The 19292-nt window shown below is 35.3% G+C and overlaps 1 protein-coding gene and 1 long non-coding RNA gene across 2 annotated transcripts; both read right to left on the bottom strand.

Annotated features, from left to right (window-relative positions):
• Window positions 1-9479: 9479 nt before the first annotated feature.
• LOC134199202 (uncharacterized) lies at window positions 9480-18851 on the bottom strand. Its single transcript, XR_009973588.1, has 2 exons — window positions 18717-18851; window positions 9480-9980 (listed from the first exon to the last, which is right to left on the bottom strand). It is a non-coding gene; the product is annotated as an uncharacterized LOC134199202 (long non-coding RNA).
• Window positions 10548-13731, bottom strand: LOC134199209 (uncharacterized). The gene is made up of 2 exons (XM_062669575.1): window positions 10978-13731; window positions 10548-10682 (listed from the first exon to the last, which is right to left on the bottom strand). The coding sequence occupies exons 1-2, from the start codon at window positions 13729-13731 to the stop codon at window positions 10548-10550; spliced, it is 2889 nt and encodes a 962-aa protein (XP_062525559.1).
• Window positions 18852-19292: the final 441 nt, after the last annotated feature.

The raw sequence follows: 19292 nt of genomic DNA, 5'->3' as shown, positions 1-19292 counted from the left end.
CACATATTTACGTAAAGCATTGGAAATCCTCACATATTGTTAAACAAAATGTATATATTATTAGTAATAATATATGTTTTAATATCTTGATCCATTTTACAATAATTATAAAGCTTTATTAACTGACCATGGGCGTTCAAAAGGATGGTTTAACATAGGCACTGGTAATCATTAGCAAGGCATAATGTAAGGTAAACTAAAAGCGTGTGACGTCTTCCTATAAAAAGAATAACACCTAATTAAGGGACTATCCAGCGAATGGGCAGCAAAGTTTCCGACTATTATTTATTTATCGTATGGCATTCGTTTACACTGCGTGGTTATAATTTAAATTTACAGTTTGTGAAATAATCGATAGCTTCTTCTGTTACATTTTTGAGATCTTCCACTTGGCCTGCGAATCTCGTTAGTGGGCATTCCATGACAATGTGGCGTATAGTTTGCTCTGGGCATCCGCATTCACAGCTTTCGTTTTCCGTCCAGCCCCATCTCTGCCGCAGTTGGTTACAGTGACCAACTCCCGTTCTCAGGTGGTTAAGCATGCACCAGATTGGGCGTTTTTCTTTGAAACCAGGTGGGCGGGAATGTGAATTCAGCTCGAACTATCGACTATTATAACAGTAATACTGCGATCTCCAACCTCCATGCCAAGCGGCGGATTATGGAAAACCCCTCAAAAGGATTGACAGAATTAAAAAACGGGCCCTCGGTCCGCGGAACCTCCAGTATTATTGGCTATGGTAGCGGCCAAGGTTGCCTCCCACAAAGTGGACCGATGGCCTGTCGGAGGTCACGGGAATTCGCTGGATGTAGGCACTGCAGGACCGGTCGTGTTGACGAGGCTAACAGGAGACCCATTTATGGATGGGTTTTTTTTTATTTTTTTTATTGCTTAGATGGATGGACGAGCTCACAGCCCACCTGATGTTAAGTGGTTACTGGAGCCCATAGACATCTACAACGTAAATGCGCCACCCACCTCGAGATATAAGTTCTAAGGTCTCAGTATAGTTACAACGGCTACCCCACCCTTCGAACCGAAACGCATTACTGCTTCACGGCGGAAATAGGCGGGGTGGTGGTACCTACCCGCGCGGACTCCCAAGAGGTCCTACCACCAGTGATTACGCAAATTATAATTTTGCGGGTTTGATTTTTATTACACGATGTTATTCCTTCACCGTGGAAGTCAATCGTGAACATTTGTTGAGTACGTATTTCATTAGAAAAATAAAGGGTAAAGATAGTCCGGCTCGTTTGCTGTTCGTCTGGATGTTTAATATCTATATATTTATTTATTGAAACGTACATAAGTATAGTCTTTAGTTCTCATAGTACAGGAAATCCAAGGCCATGAGTGAATTATTGTTTGTGGTCCGGCCAGAGCCTTGAACACATCTGCCCTTCTGGTGAAGCTGGAAAGGCCTCCAAGTCAACGATAAGAAAAATCCATACGAGATACCAACAAGTACACGAAGAACCAAAATGCTGTAAATCTTTGCGAAAATCTTAAAGACGCTAAGTAACTACATCAACACAATGATCAATCCACTGAAAGCGCTTAAAAAGATTATCAACAAATAAATAAATAAAACCCTCAAATATAAGACACAGTTTTATAACAAAATCGAGTGCCCCAAAATCAGCATCCTACTCACTTCAGGGAAGCAGCTACTAATGCAGCGTGCATTTTTAATTCATGTCAAGAGGCCCCGGGGCGGTCGCAGTGAGGCTAAGTGCAGCTATGTTGGCGGATCGCCGCCGTTTACGACTTCTGAACATGTCGCAGAAATGGGAATAGGGTATTTTAGATTCGTACTATTTTCGAAGCGTCTTTATTTAAGCAATGAATAGCATTATCTATTCTCGGTAAATAAATTGACAGTCCACTGTTTCGTCCATGAATGGCATTTGCGTTATGTTTATTTTGTTATTTTTTTAAGCATACATAGCTTCTATTATTATAATGGCACATTACATTTCTTAAATATTATTAGGCTGAATAACCTTTATTTTACAGTAGTTTGAGTAATCGAAAAATTTAGACAGCGGCTTGGCTATACCTCTGACATTGATGATGTTAGCGGGCCGAAATCTCGTCAACCTTAAAAGGCAATAAAAAGAGATACGTTTCACTGTAAATTTGTTATGATACATATTCAATAGCACTCTGCATTAATACCTCTTCTTATTCAGTACACCCGGGTTCAATACATGTTATATAATATATTTTTATTACTAATAATGTATGTCTAAGGCCTTCTAATACTTATAATAAACATAATAATTTATGGAATACTTATATTAAGTTTCATTCTATTATATATTACATTATTTTATTAAAGATAGCGGCCCGCTCCGGCTTCGCTCGGGTCTATAACAAAAGTTTTAGTAAGGATCCCTAATTTTTGTTAAAAAAAATATAGCTTAAGTCACTCGGAGATAGTGTAGCTTCCAAACAGTGAAAGAATTTTTCAAATCGGTTCAGTAGTTTCGAAGCCTATTCAATACAAACAAACAAACAAACAAATCTTTCCTCTTTATAATATTAAGTATAGATATATTGTTATTCAGAAATAAAGACGCTTTAGATTTGATTTAAATGATATTTTGTTACTTCAAAGCCATAATGGGTGTAAATAAAGCACCTATGAAGTTGACGTTTTGCAATACTGGCCATTTGAAACGTACTTTTACGGCAGGTTGGCAACAAATAAATCTGAAACATTCAAATGGAAAACTTTTAATATTCATTAATTTTAAGAAATTTCTGGAACTCGGCTTTCCTTAAGGGCCAACATGTCAATTCGAATACACTGTTCTTTAAGAACCTCGCTTCTAAATAAACTTCGATCACGTAATTAACTTGTCGAGCTTTTCATACGCCCCCTTCATAAGAAGCCATTGAACTTCAAATGGTGATTCATAAATGAATGTTCAATGAATAACATTTGAAAAAACTGTTCAAATATTTTGTTAGCGAATTTATCAAAAGGTCATAAAGCATTGATTTTTATTAACTTTTTCATCTTCTTTTTGCTCTTATGCCAGATTATGTGGAGTCGGTGCAATATATCCTCCCATCATGCCGTCTGGTGTCAACCCTCTTTTGGTTATGTATCCACTGTAACGTGCCATATGTAGGGACTTTTCTGTTTCTTCTTTTGGGATTTCTTTCACTTTCATCCCTTTTTGGTTCTATTACTTGCATTTATTATAAACAGTTATACTAAAATTTGGATTTTCAAGTAACAATATATCACATTTTATTCGTATTACTGTATTTTCATATTAATGCGCGCCCGCACATTTTGGAGCACCCGTTGTATTATAGAACGGAGACTTAGAATTAGAACTCATGTCTCAAAGTGGTTGGGGAAATTAACATCGTTGATGTCAGGCTCCGATAACCACTTAAGACCAGATGAACTCACCCGAACACAAAAAAGCATAATTAAAATCATTGACATTAGGATATAATATAGGCTTTATTTTAAAAGAGGTTTGTTTAAATAAACCAAAAATTTTCAATTCCTTTCATGTTTTTAAATTCAATTGCGTGTTACTAATTTAAAACACTCATATCTTAAGATATAAAATAATTAAAAGACTACAATAAATCCAAATAACAAAAACATACTTCTAAGACTTAGTTTCTAAGAAAACAAAGAGATTAAAGACTTTTTTATTAATATCTTCCTTAATTTTTCCAATCATTACATTATTTCAAATAGCTTAAGACGCCACTAATGCTAACATCAAATGATTTTTTGAGCTACAAAACAAATTGACTTACTATTAAATCATATAGATTTCTACATATAAACTGTCTGTTTCTCTCTCTTGACTAAGAGTTTCAGAGAAGACTGGACAGTAGCGTTCTCCGACTATAGCACCAGTGTACTAAGTTCGTATTTAGTGGTGGTCAAAACGATAATTTCAGTTTGGTAGGGCGGGTTAGACGTCATATAATTGCACAGTCCAAAAAATTGATTGCCTCTCGCCAAAAATAATAAGACTGATTGTACTTACTCGTATGAGACTACAATACCAGCAATTTATTAAAAGTATGTTTGTCCCTAATGTGTTCTACACTTCTAAAATAAATCTAAAGTGCTCTTTTAACGCGTACCTAATGTATCATTTGTATTATAAGCGAGACATTAAGTACGATCACTACGAAGATCGTCGACAGAGAGCGAGCGTGCGACCCAAAGCAAACGATGAATTATTGCTGGCCATCAATTACCGGACAGAACCGACCGATGTTGACGGCGGACCTTGTATTTATGAAACTATACTATCTATACTAATAATATCATAAATGTGAAAGTTTGTGTTTGTTAATAATGAAATATAGCTGAATGAATTTAGATTATTTTTTACAAAGACTTTTTGTTTTGAGTCTGGAATCGAACCTTCTGTGAGGTCTCGAGGAGGAAAGTATGGGTCTATATGGGTCTTCCGCTGAACGAGAATCAGTCTAGCTTGCCAGTACGCGATATATCGTCAACTGATCAATCACTCTTCAACTTCTGCAACATGCTAGAGTGCTGGTAGCGCGCTGCGTAACCTCAACCCGAGTTACCCCGAGCCGTTTCCGCGGGAAACCGCCTCCTATTGGGCCAGAGCTGGGCAGAGCTGAGACTTTCCTCCGGCTGGAATACTATCGTTTTCTTCTGCGAGATGGTGGATTCGTCGAAGTTGGAAATCGGCTTCAGATAATTTATAACCGGCATAGAATATTTTTATCATGCGATAACAAGTACGATTAGAGATTGACACAAACAAATCTGTGTAACAGGAAAATATAAGATGCTTAATTCTACACTGTATAAAAAAATTAATGTGAGTAAAACCACGGGGCACCTATAGTATGACTATAAACTTCTATTGCTATTGTCATTGGACAATCAGTCGTGGGCTCTTCGAAAGACGAGCTTGATAATTCGTAGAATCCCTTAATACAAAACAACTATGGTAAGTCGGATTCAAAATTCTAAAACAGATCGTAGAAGTTTTTGATATACGTTTTAAGCACTGAATGAGTGTCTAATTTCAAACACATTCAGAATAGCGTATTGCGAGTCGACAGAGTTGACCGCAATCTGCCTTATTTCTACTGTAAATCGGTCATGCATTTCGGTGTCAAAGGCGAAACAGCCGCTACACAACAAAGATGAGAAGTCCACCTTGTGTATAAAGGTGGGTGGCGACATTCAGACCATGATCTCTATGAGCTCTAGTATCCACAACCGGTATTCCACCCTTTGAATGAGAACCGATTACTGCTTCGCGACAGAAATGGTTAGGATGGGTTCATTACCTACGCTTACGGGCCTACGGGCTCACAATACGGCTTATTTTCAGTAATTTGCAATTTTTTATAACTCACATACGCAATTCATTATTTAACTTTAACATATATATGTAAATCAATGGATACCGGATAATTGGATGACAGACGGACTCTCTAAAAACAATTTTGTATTTTTAATTATTTATCCGGATGGAATCGACAAAGGTTATGAAATAAATCATTATACTTTATTTTTTACATTAATTTTAAAGACTATATGTCCGCTGTATGCATTTCATGAATAATCTATTAAAGCAATTTCTCGAATGTTGACAAAACACCCGTTTTAATAGAATAATTCGGTCAAACCAGGAAATGTATCGGAAAGGTTTTTAGATATCGGACATAAAACTGTCGGCTGGTTTGTAACTCTTCCATGCAAATTTCTCTCGTGACTACGATTAATATTCCCTATGTCACTCACATTTACGCCTCAACACAACACAGCTTTGTTACAGCGAATTGTTTTGTTCCACAAAGTTATTTTCATTTTAGAATGCGTTTCGTATTAATGTAATAACGTGTTGAAAGCTTATGTTTTAGAGATGATAAAGTCGATAATGGGCTCGTTTCTGTCACGAAAAAGCTAGGAAAATGGGTGCATTTTATTCATCATACATAGGTGTGTTTAGTGTAAAGATAAAAATTGGGTTCAAATAGACTACAAAGAACAAAAAAAAAAGGAGAACATTAATCAGTATGTAGTTCCAGCTAACTATGATCTATTCAGGTACAATTACATGGATAGTTTCTTAAATGCTGCGTGAAACACCTCAAACAATAAATATGTTTGACCAGTTGACAAAATTATATTATATACGATATTTAATAAACTGTGTATTGCAAACTCCACGTTAAATTCATATCAGCTTTAGGGACGAAACGTAAGTTTTTCATGGCATATAAAACGTAACAAGGTCACACCCTCGAAGGGTTGCCAACTCAGAAAAGTTTCCCAAATTTCTCAAAATTGAAAACTTTCAAATAGACAAGAACGTCGACGGCGCTTTCACGTTATCAATTTGCTTCACTTTTTAGACAAACTAACCCACTGACATTTAAAACTTTAATGTTGAAAAAGCAACTTTTTTGTCTTTCTATTTGCATGCTTGAAAAAAATCACTTCAAAGTAATCTACCGCAGCCGCAAAATAAATTATATTAGTAATTGCTACCATTAAACATAATATACAAAATATGTGAATGGTAATAAAATATCACGGCATATAGAAAGCTTATGGAGCCGTCTGACAATATTCAGCAAAAAAATGATAATTGAAAAATACGAGGTGTCATCGTTTTTTTTACTTTTCACGTATATTTTTTTGCCCTTGCAGGCAGACGATCATACGGCCCACCTCATGGTGAGTGGTTACCGTCGCCCATGGACTTCAGCAATGCCAGGGGCAGAGCCAAGCCGCTGCCTACCGCTTAATACTCTCCACAAGCCTCTTTTCACATTTTTTCACATAAAATGAAAATTCTAAAAGTACCAATATAATTTCTTGTTCGATTGTTGGCAGCATTGTTGCTACATGAGGGAACACATAAAATGGGTCCTAAGCCTGAAGCATCGATTCAAGTGCAAATTTGAACCAATAAAATTTTCATTTCACGCGTGTTTGCGTTAGGGACGGAATTACGCAGCCAATCATGACACGTGCTCTATAACATAGTATAATACGTACACATACATTCGTTTTTACCATTACTCGTTTTTACCATCGCACCGCCTGCCACCGGAATAGAGTTCATCCATACTACCTGGAGCCACTGCGGTCATCCACAGTGCGTTTCCGTTTATCTTTTCTGCCACGTACCATCCGGCTATGGAATGAGCTCCCCTCCACGGTGTTTCCCGAACGCTATGACATGTCCTTCTTCAAACTAGGCTTATGGAGAGTATTAAGCGGTAGGCAGTGGCTTGGCTCTGCCCCTGGCATTGCTGAAGTCCATGGGTGACAGTAACCACTCATCATCAGGTGAGCCGTACGCCCGTCTGCCTACAAAGGCAATAAAAAAAACATAGTATATACACTACAAGTTTTCTCTCGTACTCAAAACAAGTAACCTAAGTCTTCTGCCTATATACATGTAAAGTACCTTGTCACCTTCTCAAGATTCAGAGTAACTCCAGGCAAGTTTAATTAAGTTCGGATGAGCGGTCTCATTGTAACATAAAATAAGAATAAAATTTCAACTTGTAGTTCAACTTTCAAGTCGTACTATCTACTTTATATTACATAAACATATTCATCTGAACGTTTCTCATTTTATGACTAGAAAGTTATTAAACCTAATAATAACAAAACAGTTTTGTTCAAAATGAAGATTCAAATTAGAGCAGACTGTTGTTTACGCAATCATATTCATTAATTAACCAAGTTAATATTTACATATTGATTATTTTAATATTCCATAACAAATGGTATACAATCGCAAAATGCTAATCTATATATCTCTATATATAAAAATGAATTGCTGTTCGTTAGTCTCGCTAAAACTCGAGAATGGCTGGGCCGATTTGGCTAATTTTGATCTTGAATTATTTGTGAAAGTCCAGAGAAGGTTTAAAAGGTAGATAAATAAAAATAAAATTTTTGTTGTTTGTTGTTTGTAAGTTTATTTTATACAAAAGCTTAGGTCTTTTATTTATTAGGACACTACAAAGTCTGCCGGGTCAGCTAGTTATTCATAAAAGCATTAACAAATACCCTTATTTTATACAAATTAGCTCAAGTCACTAAATATTAGGTAATACAATTCCCCAAGAAATCGCATCCTTCTGCCTCCTTGAGCCGCTTCTGCTACTTCTTCGTTGGAATCGGATTTATCATGAAAAAGAAGTGGTCCATTACTTTTGACAGCTTGGACAGTTGTCATCTAACTACAAACACACATTCCAAGCAGTTAACGGCCTTGACTGCTGGGCCGAGGGTCGTGAATTCGACACTTCAGACAAATATTCATGAGACGTTCACCTGTTCTTTTCCCACCTCATAGCAAACAAAGATTTGATCGATATATATCTGTCTATATACTTAAAAGTATATAAGTAAGTATATATCAATCCAAGAGTACAGGAGATCCTTGTTTAAGGTTAGATGACCGTGTTAATCTGTTCCCGATTATCCGTTCATTTATTAACCAAATAGCTTCCAATACTATGCCCACTAATATCTCGAATACTAGTAGTATTGTGGGCACCCTATTATCTATTCCTGTCTGTGTACTCGTGATTCCGGGCACTAGCTATATTTTACATCGTATCTAATAGAGACAACTACGGGTCAGAAACAAAATCTACATTACGAACCACAAAATTAATCTTCTAACCATCAACTGATTTAAAAGCAATAAATAAGATATCAAAGAACCGTAAAGACTGGAACAATATAAAGATAGCAAGTGAAGCCACCTTGCGCCGTCTTAAAGTACGGTTGAATAATTCGTTAATAGTCTATTAATCTAGTTAGACAAGTCGTAAAGCTGTCTGGAGTGTTTGTGAGTAAATAGTAGTAATTAAATTGTTTCTGACCTTAGAACTTTACATAGAGGACGTTTCAAATAGTTTGATAAGACATTGGTATGCTGTGATTGTCTGGAGAATGTTACATTCTTAATGAATCGAGAATTCACTGTCTTATCGATAAGTAATTAATAATAAAACTTCAATTTCGTGATAAATAATATGAATTGGAGGTTAAAGTTATAAATAATAATAAATTTTAGAGATCGCGCGGCCCATGTTTCTAGCGTTCACCTGATTTGATATGTTTTTAAATGAACAAATTATTTGTAGGCTAACAAACAGTTTGTACGTTTTCTGTTCGTTCGTTCCCGTGTCTTTTATCAAGCGCTTTATGAGATTAATTTGAGGATAATGAGGTATATCCTCGACGTAAAATAGTAATTTAAAAAAATGTATAAAAAATTCGCGATAATGAAAGCGTAATATGGTGTAAACATTTTCCTAGTCACATGATGAGATTGTAATGTTTATTCTATATAATCTTTCAAAATGATTCTTGAATACCAAGATTTTTGTGTGCATAATGATTATTGATTATTCTCGCCTTATAGGTGTGTTAGCATCACTCATTACACGAAGGAAAATCCTATTTGGGATTTGGCAATACATATTATTATTATTTTATAATTATTTATTTTTGACAGCGGCTTAGCTGTTCATTGCTAGCCCACTGAGTTTCTCGCCGGATCTTCTCAGCGGGTCGCGTTTCCGATCCGGTGGCAGATTCTGCGAAGCACGGCTCTTGCTAGGGTTCGTGTTAGCATCGTAGTCAGGTTTGAGCCCCGTGAGCTCACCTACAAACGTTAGGGCGAAGCTGAAATAGCCTCTCAAGGCTATCTGCATAGGTAGGTAGGTAAAAAAAATAAAAAAATGCCATTGCTGACGATTAAGAGCAGTATGCTCTTTACTTACAAATGTAATAAACAAAACGTATACCTGTTGTCAAAAACGAAATGTAATCTTTCGTTTACAAGGCAAAGAACATAAAGTATCGATCGGTAACTTTGACGAGATTGCGGGATGGTAATAACGAGACATTATTGCGCAAATAAGGAGCCGCCCGCCTCGTAAAGCTTCAACTTCCTTGAATCTGCGAAATAATCAAAGTATTATTGAGTCATAAATCTTTATCGCCCTCAACGGCCACGTATGTGAATATTTGGTAAGTTTTCCATTGACTTTTACGGGTTTATGTCAACGGAGTTTAATGTTATTACTTAGTGGCACAGATTATATAGGTATTATGAATTGTGTTATTATGAATGAGTTTGAGTACTGTATTAGTATTTTATTATTAGCATTTTAAGATGCCATGTCGTTATCAAATTACATGTTGCAGTTTGGTTTGTCTTGTGTGTAAACTATTTTTTTCTAGATTATCTTGGTTGTAAAGTTAAGTTAGAATTTAAAATACCACTAAAATATTTTAATGGAGTTATTCGGTGGATCTTGATGAATAGTTCTTGCAAGGACCGAAGTATCAAACAAACGTGAACAAAAAGCAATAAACGTCATTTGAATCCATAGACTCGGTGTAGTTTCTCGCGTTTCTTTCTCTTCAATTTATTGCGATTCCGGTCCGGTGGTAGATTTTGCGAAGCACTGCTCTTTAGACCTAGTGTGCTCAAATTCTCTCAGATTGAGTCCGTGTGATCACCTAGCCGTCCTGGCATAGGTGGGATACCAGCGAATAAATAGGGAAAAAAAAATTTTTATTCCTTCTTCTTCTTCTGTTTGATTTTGGCTCGCGCGGCTTGCGCATTTGCCACAAAGCAAAATAAAAGCTTGGGAACTACGTAATAAAAAATAAAAATAATTTTTTTTTTTTTTTTTTTAGAACCGATTCGCAAGGGAGAGATTAAGAAAGTTAGAGATATGAAGATACATATATAAATAAGATTAAATTAAATATGTACATCATTAGATAATATAAATAAAGACAATAAACTGTATACATTAGGAGAATTCATAGATAAAAGACACATAATGGAAGTAGGAAATGGAATACGTAATGAAATCAAATTTAAATAGAAAGAAGAGCAATCATTTAGAGAGCAAGAAAAGAAAATGTGATTAACGTCACAAACTTCAGCACCGCAATCACAGGCTGGATTATCAACAATTTTGAATTTAAAAAGATGGGCTGGAGTGGAAACATGTCCCAATCGCATGCGAATGAGACATGTTGTTACACGTTTAGCGAAATGAATTTTGAAAAACCACGGCTTTGAAGGTATTGTGGGTTGAATAGTACTATAAGATTTCCCTTTTGACTGGCTTGATTCAGTCCAGCTACTCTGCCAACTAGAATGAAGGAAATCTTGAGACAAGTTCACCAAATCACATGTATAATTTTTAAAAGGGAAAACATCCCCACAACTTATAGCTTCCTTGGCCAAGGTATCAGCTATTTCATTACCTTTAATTCCACAATGACTTGGAATCCAAGCAAAGCTGATCTTTAAATTGAGATTCATGCACTGAAAAATTATATTTCTTATTTCTAGAATTACGGGATTCGAATTACGAGATTTAAATGGGAATCTCATTAAAGCCTGCAGAGCGCTCTTAGAATCAGAAAAAACTATTGTTTGGTTCAATTTAGCTAGTAAAATGTATTCTACAGCTTTTAATAAACCCACACATTCACCCGTAAATACAGATGTTTCTTTAGGGAACTTCACTTTTTGAACAATCTTGTATTGGGGATGATATACACCGATACCAACACAACTGTTTTTTATTTTAGATGCATCGGTGAAAATAGAATGATATCCTTGCCAGTTTTCGTTCACAAGGGATTTGAATTCAGAATTAGATTGATGACGATTTGAACTAAGAAAATTTAAATTAACATTCGGATTCAAAATTAAAGAGTCATAACTAAAACAAAATAGAGGAAGATAATTAGAACAGTGGGTAGGAGACTCTAATGATAAGAATTTTCTATAGCTTACTACAAGACGGGGAGGCTGCTTATGTTTCCAATATGGAGATGTGTTTATATGTTCACAAAGATAATTCAACTTTGATCTCAATGGGTGATTAGAAAATTGAAACGAACGGAATAGATATCTATCCGATAAATATTGTCTGCGTAAATACAGAGGCGGGTCATTACATTCTACTTGTAAAGCATTTATGGGGCTTGACTTCATAGCACCGCATACAATTCTTAAAGATTTTGACTGCATTAAATCAAGTTTTTTAAAGGCAGAAATATTGCCAGGCTCTAAAATAAAAGTACCGTAATCAAGAACACTCCTAATCAATGCATTGTAAAGTAGCTTTAGACAAAATGGGTGAGCACCCCACCAAACGCCCGAAAGACAACGCAAAATATTCAAGCTGCGTTCACATTTCGAAACTACGTAATTACAATGAGGAATGCCTGTGAGTTTTGAGTCCAAAACAACACCAAGAAATTTTACTTCTTTTTTTACAGGGATTTTAAGGTTCTCATAAAAAACATTAGGTTCTGCTGGACGTCGCATTCGACTAAAAAGAACAACACTACTTTTGGACGCAGACAAATCCAAACCATTACTATCCAGCCATTTTTTTAAAAGGCACAAATTAGATGTTATAGCTACACTAGCTTCTTGTACTGACTGACTGGCATTATATAAAAGTAAATCATCAGCATATTGCAAAACACTTATACTACCATTAAAAGAAGATTCCAAGTCATGGGTATAAATATTGTAGAGAATAGGACTCAATACTGAGCCTTGAGGAAGGCCCTTAGTCAAGACCCTAGAAACTACAGAGTTATCATCGACCGTTAAAGATAAAGATCTATCAAGGAGTAAATTAATGATAATATTAATAAGTAACGGAGGTGTTTTAATGGTAAGCAACTTATGTTTAAGTACAGAAATTACAACATTGTCATATGCTGACTGTATATCTAAAAAAGCAGAAAGTATTGATTTATTTTCGCTAAAAGCAAGTCTAATATCCGTAGTAAATATACTGATACCATCGAGCGCACTCTTCCCTCGCCTAAAGCCATATTGACTTTCAGCCAATAAGCAATTACTTTCGACAAAAAATTCAAGTCGATTTTTTACTAAATGTTCAATTATTTTCAATAAAACTGATGAAAGAGCAATTGGGCGATAGGATAGTGCGTTATCAGACGGTTTATTCGATTTTAAAATTGGAATAATTATTTGTTCTTTCCAAAACATTGGAACAGAACCAGAAACCATAATATGATTAATAATGTCTAAAAAATAAGTTTTCGCATTATCAGTCAAATTTGAGAGAAAAGAATAAGGAATACCGTCCGGCCCCGGAGCTGAGTCCCGAACAACCGAGAGAACACCCTGCAGCTCGTTAAAGGAGAAAAGAGAATTCAATTCTGAGTAATCTGATATTGGAAGAGGAATGTTGTGAAATTGTACTGAAGGAGGAGATAACTTACTTAAAAACTCATTTGCTATAGTGTAAGGAAGTACAGTAGATTTAGATTCTTTGTAAAGCGATCTAAACCTATGGATTTTCTGCCAAACAGCACTAGGCTGGATATCAGGCGAAATTTCAGAACAAAACTTTCTCCAGCTGTCAAACTTTTTTTTCTTAAAAAGTTTACGGGTCTCAGTGATAGATTTTGAGAGTAAATCGAAATTTTCAGAACTAGTATATGCTAAATAATTCATTTCAGCTTCCTTTCTACTTTTAATGGCCTCAGAACATTCATTGTCCCACCAAGGTGGGGAGGGGATTTTACCCTTAGAGACCCTCTTAACTGGAAATGATTCATCCGCTGCTTCAATCAATATTTTAGTGAAGCTGTCAGCAGAACCGTAATCAGACTGCACCTGATTAATTTTCATATCTACATTTTGTTTAAATACATCCCAGTCGTTGTTTCTGATACTATATTTCATTCGAGGTTTTTGAGTATTCGTATTAATATTTTTAAAAGGCAAATTTATTATAATAGGGTAATGATCACTACCAAGCGTCGACGAGAAGGTAGACCAGTTAAGAGAGGAAGCTAAATTAGCCGAACAAATAGACAAATCTAGAACATTTGAACTCGCTCTAGAACGTGTGGTGGGAGACCCAGAATTCAAAACACATAAATTATGGTAATCAATAATTTCCAGTAATTCACTGCCATAGTAATTATTAGATGGGCTGCCCCAAGACATGTGACTGCAGTTGAAGTCACCCATTAGGAGGAAAGGTTGAGGAAGATGAGAGAGAATAGAAGAAACTTCATGAAGAGTAGCTAAGGAAGGGTGAGGGATGTATATAGAAGCATAACAGATATTATTAACTTTAACTGCAGTAATAGAAAAAGAATCACTATGTAAAGGGATAGAAATTATTGAAAAAGGAAGATGAGACTTAATGAGTATGCCAACACCAGCATACCCATCTGACCTGTCTTCTCTTACAATAGAGAAGCCAGGAATTTTAAATGGAAAACCTGGCTTAAGCCAGGTTTCTTGAAGACAAACAATGATGGGATCTAATTTATTTATCAAATAAATTAGATCAGGTTTTTTGCTGACAACGCTCCGGCAATTCCAATGAACCACCTTGGCCATGGTTGTTAATAATACTATTTAGAATATCAAAAATAGGGGCAACGTTGGACGGTAAAGAAGACGAAGAAGATGTAAAATTGTTAAACTGTGATAGTAATTTTATCAGTAAAGTAATAATATCTGCTATAGATTGAGTATTCTTTTCGGGATCCAAAGCACATCCATTAGAGGGCTCTGGTGGATTGTAATCTCTTATTAAGGATTCATGTGACTTTCTATCGTATCCTTTTGTGACTCTATTAGAAGGAGATTTTGGCTTTATGAAGACAGTTTTTTTATATGATGTTAGTGGTGACGATTGATTGGGAAGGTTGTAAGAAGAATCAATCAGATTCTTTTTCAAAGTAGAAGGAGACGATACTACAGAAGAATAAGATCGATTGATAGGTGGATGTAATTTTGCAGATTCAGCATATGAAATCGAACTTTTGGCCATGGATTCTTTAATAGAGCGTTGTCTTGCATGTTCGGGGCAGCTCTTACTTATAGCTGTATGTGAGATTGATGAACAGTGTAAGCACTGAATCAAATCATCATCAACAGTACATGAATCTCCAGAGTGTTCCTGTCCACACTTAAAGCAGCGTGGCTTAGATCTACACTGGCTCTTAATATGACCATACCGGCAACAATTGTAACATTGTATGGTTGGGTAAATATATAAATCTACAGGCAATGCTGTATAGCACATATATATTCTAGTTGGTAAAATTTGTCCATCAAATGTAATGACCACCGTCTCTGTATCATTAAACACGGTATTACCATCTATAGATTTTTTAACTTTTAATCTTCTAGTTTTTAAAATTCTACCACACCCTATTGGAACAGAAACATTTTCGATAATTTGCTCTGGGCTTAAATCAATAGGAATCCCTCTTACAATTCCCATTCGAGTGATGTTAAAAGTAGGTATAAGAGCTTTATATTTGTTAGCTGGTAATATAGAATTTTGGATAAAATTGTTGGCATCTGAATGGTTATTAAAAGCTAGAGAAAGTCTGTTTCTGCCAATTTTTTTTAAACTACCGTTGACTATATTTTGGAAGCTATTGTGTTTTAAAAATCTACCAAAAATGACAGGATGTAAACTTACATTGTCATTTGGAGAACTTATGATCTTACTAATGTGGACAACAAAGGGAGCTGCGTCAGAAGGTAAGTATAAACGATTAACATTATCTGAATTAGGTGTAACTGCGGCGTTGGAGTCAGATACAGTATGTGAAGATGGGGAAGAAGGAATATTATGTGGAACCGACTCAGTAACATTAGATTCACAAGAACAATCTGTGCCATGATCTAAATTTTTGTTGTTCCTCTTCCTTTTTTTATTGCAGTGTCTGCAAGTCTTAGGCGTATTTCTTTTACGTCTCAAAATCGACGTGCTATTTGACCCATCAGTATCCATACTGGAGTCATATGAAATAGTTACATGATGTGCGACCGCAGGGGGAGAACCCCCCGGGTCTTCAGGTTCATTCATGTACAGTAAAAGTAAAAAAAAAACTTACCCTATAAAAATATATATATAAACAAAAACTAAAATCTAAATATAAATAAAAGTATTTACAGCTTAAACAAACTTTCCTAATCTATTTACACAAAAATTATCAAATTATATTAAAACAAGAAAAAAAAGACACCCGCCACGATCGAAGTTCCCTCCAAAATTTTTATTCCTTAAAGCCAACTATTTTGCATCACGGACAGATTTTTCTGCGTTGGCCACTCCAACCTTAAATGTTGTATTGTTATTTTAAAATTACGATAATCAATTGACAGTTTCTCTTACACACTGAGGAGGAATTATGAAAACAATTTGGTACAAATAGATCTTAGAAGCTTAAATTCAGAGGGCAGAATTTTTTTTAAGGTCCTGTATAATAGGTATGTATGTATATATAAGACTCCTAGCTGAATTTTGAAAATTGATTATACCAATAATGTAATATAATAAAATTAAGATGACAGTTCTATCCGCATATTCCAAAAGATATCTTATGGTTCCACCTTAGGTGGTAGCACCGGATCGAAATTGCGACCCACTGAGAAGAACCGGGGAAACTCAGTGGACTTGGAATAGAGTACAGGAGAAAAATAGCAGGCATTATATACTTTGCAATTTTGGACATAATATAGCAATCGAAAGTACTTTGTTAGTTAAAACCTTCTATAGACCATGGAATTTCATAAGCGAAGACGCGCTTTTAATTATTGATATAATAGGGAGCTCCACAAAATTCAGTATCTCTGAAATAAGAAACCATATTATACATACTACCCAAAAACATTCCCGAGATTGCAAATCAAAAACAAGTATTGGATTTTTTTTTTAAATACTCCCTGCGGTGGAGTTGTCCTTAATGAAATTTACGAGCGTACTCTGGGACTAGATGAATAATTTAAATGTAGCCTAAAATAATGGAAAACGACGCCTTAATTTACTGTTTTCCAATTCGAAATCTTCAAGAGTATAGCAGCAATACTTAAAAACACTCTATGAAATGAAATTATCGCTTGAACTTTAACCAACAAGATAAATATGTATATGCTCGTCGGATAAATTCAATACATATTACAAAAAAAATCAATGGAACAACATAAGACCAAAAACTATCGTGAATCCTATTTGGCTCCAAATCTCAGCAATTTTATCAATTGACAATTTCCAATACACTTCGTAAATACGTTACTCGTTTTATAACATTTTCACTTGTAGTCTTCTACGGGTAGCATACCGAAACATCTCAATTTTGGCGTCCCTTCCCGGTTGAACCCTCAGGCAGGCTTTTCATCTTGCGGATTAATTTTAAATTAGATTAGATTAACATTCACGGAATCGGTATCACTGTCATTTTTATTCAATCGCTTCTTGACTTTTGTGTTACCTTGACATCGTTCAGTAGATTTGCTTTGCGTTTCAACAAGTTATTGGGCCTTAGAATTGCGGGTCTGAATAAGAAGGCGACCTTTTTGTAGATAATTAAAAGTTTTCGATCTCAATTTTAAATGAAGGTACTTTTTTCTGGATATTTTCCACTTAAGGGCCAGGTTCTTTAGACCGTCGCTTTACTTTTTTACTTTGTGTAATTATTCTAAGACTTTTTGTAGGTACGTTAACGGGATTTATTGAAAAACGGGGCTAGCTTGATTCTGAGAGAATTGAACCTATACCGAAGAATAATGTTTGTTTTTGTTAAAATCTAAATCGCGTTTTAAATGTCGTGTAAGCTATTTTCTATTCAAAAATAAATTTATTTATTTTGGAAATTCAAAAGCAATTCCTTTTCTTCACAATCGTTCCCGAAAAGCGGACTTAGTTCAATAGTGAATAGCGGCACAGATCGACCTTTGTGAAGAGAACTCGAGACTCCACGCGACTATACAGGATTACAAACCGATGAAAAATTCCCTGAGAATAGACGGCGGAACGGGACACGAGCATTGTGTTATTTGTGTTATACGCTTTGTTTTGTTTCACAGTTTTGTTTGTACAATGTTTATTATTAAAACAACAATATGCAGATTCTATTCGGATAATCGATTTATTTGGCACCAAAAGTCATAAAAAAAAAAAAGTAAAAGGCGTTTTCATATTTGAAATTCTCGCAAGATCTTCTCAACAAGTTGCCATTCCGAACCGGTAGTATATTGATTTCCCTATCTAATAGTCATTGGTAGCCTATTCCAACTACGCGAGGACTGATAGTTGAGCTTATAGGCTCAACCTGAGGTAATTGCTAACACTGGCCCTAACAAGAGTAGTGCGTCGTGAAATATACTACGGGATCGGAATCGCGATCCACTGAGAAGATCCGGCGAGAAACTCAGTTGGAGAATAGATTCATTAATCACTGTTGGCAAATTCCAGCGCTCCTAGCTTAGGACGTGCTCGGCCAACCGTCTTGGAAAAGCTAGAAAGGCCTTCGGACCACCAGTTATCCTTCCATTCTACAAAACAATATTTAAAAGTACGATTTACTTAGCCTCTGGTGAAATTGAAATACCTTTCTGGTCACATGTTGCCGATTTTCTTTGAAGACATAAAATTAAATTACTAAAACCGGCCAAGCTTATCTGTGACTAAGCGCATAATAAAAACCCATTGGGGAATACAATTAGGTATGCGTTAATGATATTAATGATGTGACAAAAATGTTATCTTAAATGCCAATAAACTTAGCAATCCGTACAGACAAGGTAACATGCAATTTTTTTTGCGCATATAATAAAAGTATATTGTGATGATGGGTACTCACAGACAATATGGTAATCTTCTCTAATATTCGAAATCAATCTTTGAACTTTTATTGGTTTGTTTTTGTTTTATGAGTTCGCGCAACATTTATTTTTAAATGTACATTGAATTTGTTCTCTCGTTTCGATATATTGACAGCTTCGCTTAGTGTTTCTCGCTCCATTTATAAATAGGATTGAGTTCTATATGTACGTAGTTTATGGTAGTTTGACTAAAGACCATACAATATTGATAAACCACGAACTAAATATAAAATTAAAAGGCTAAATAATATGATTTGAAAACTTATAATACACAGTCTATTATAAGTTTCTTTAAATCTTTTTTACTTCAAAACATTAAAAAAATTTTTTTACGTATTTTTGTTTAAATGTTTATTTGTTCGTGTTTTATTTTTTGTACCATATAGAAGATTTTTAACATAGTTAATGTAAGCTGGATGACACAAAAAAATTAATGTATATAGTACTTAGTTGACATTCACAGCGAACATTACTGTGTGACGTAGAAGGCGATCATAAACGCAACTAGCCAATCTGCACAAATTTAAACAAAATTCTACCACATTTCCTTGACA

Source organism: Bombyx mori, chromosome 8 (genome assembly GCF_030269925.1).
Source record: "Bombyx mori chromosome 8, ASM3026992v2".
NCBI classification, from domain to species: domain Eukaryota; kingdom Metazoa; phylum Arthropoda; class Insecta; order Lepidoptera; family Bombycidae; genus Bombyx; species Bombyx mori.
The sequence above is the reverse complement of the archived record's forward strand: the minus strand, read 5'-3'. Positions and strand labels throughout refer to the sequence as shown.

Bases quoted from the DNA above. Each gene is read 5' to 3' on its own strand.
- LOC134199209 (XM_062669575.1), bottom strand. From the start codon at position 13,731: ATGAAAATTAATCAGGTGCAGTCTGATTACGGTTCTGCTGACAGCTTC. The intron at 10,683-10,977 runs GTTTGTGACGTT...TTTATTACGTAG, and splicing joins CCTGTGATTGCGGTGCTGAA to TTCCCAAGCTTTTATTTTGC.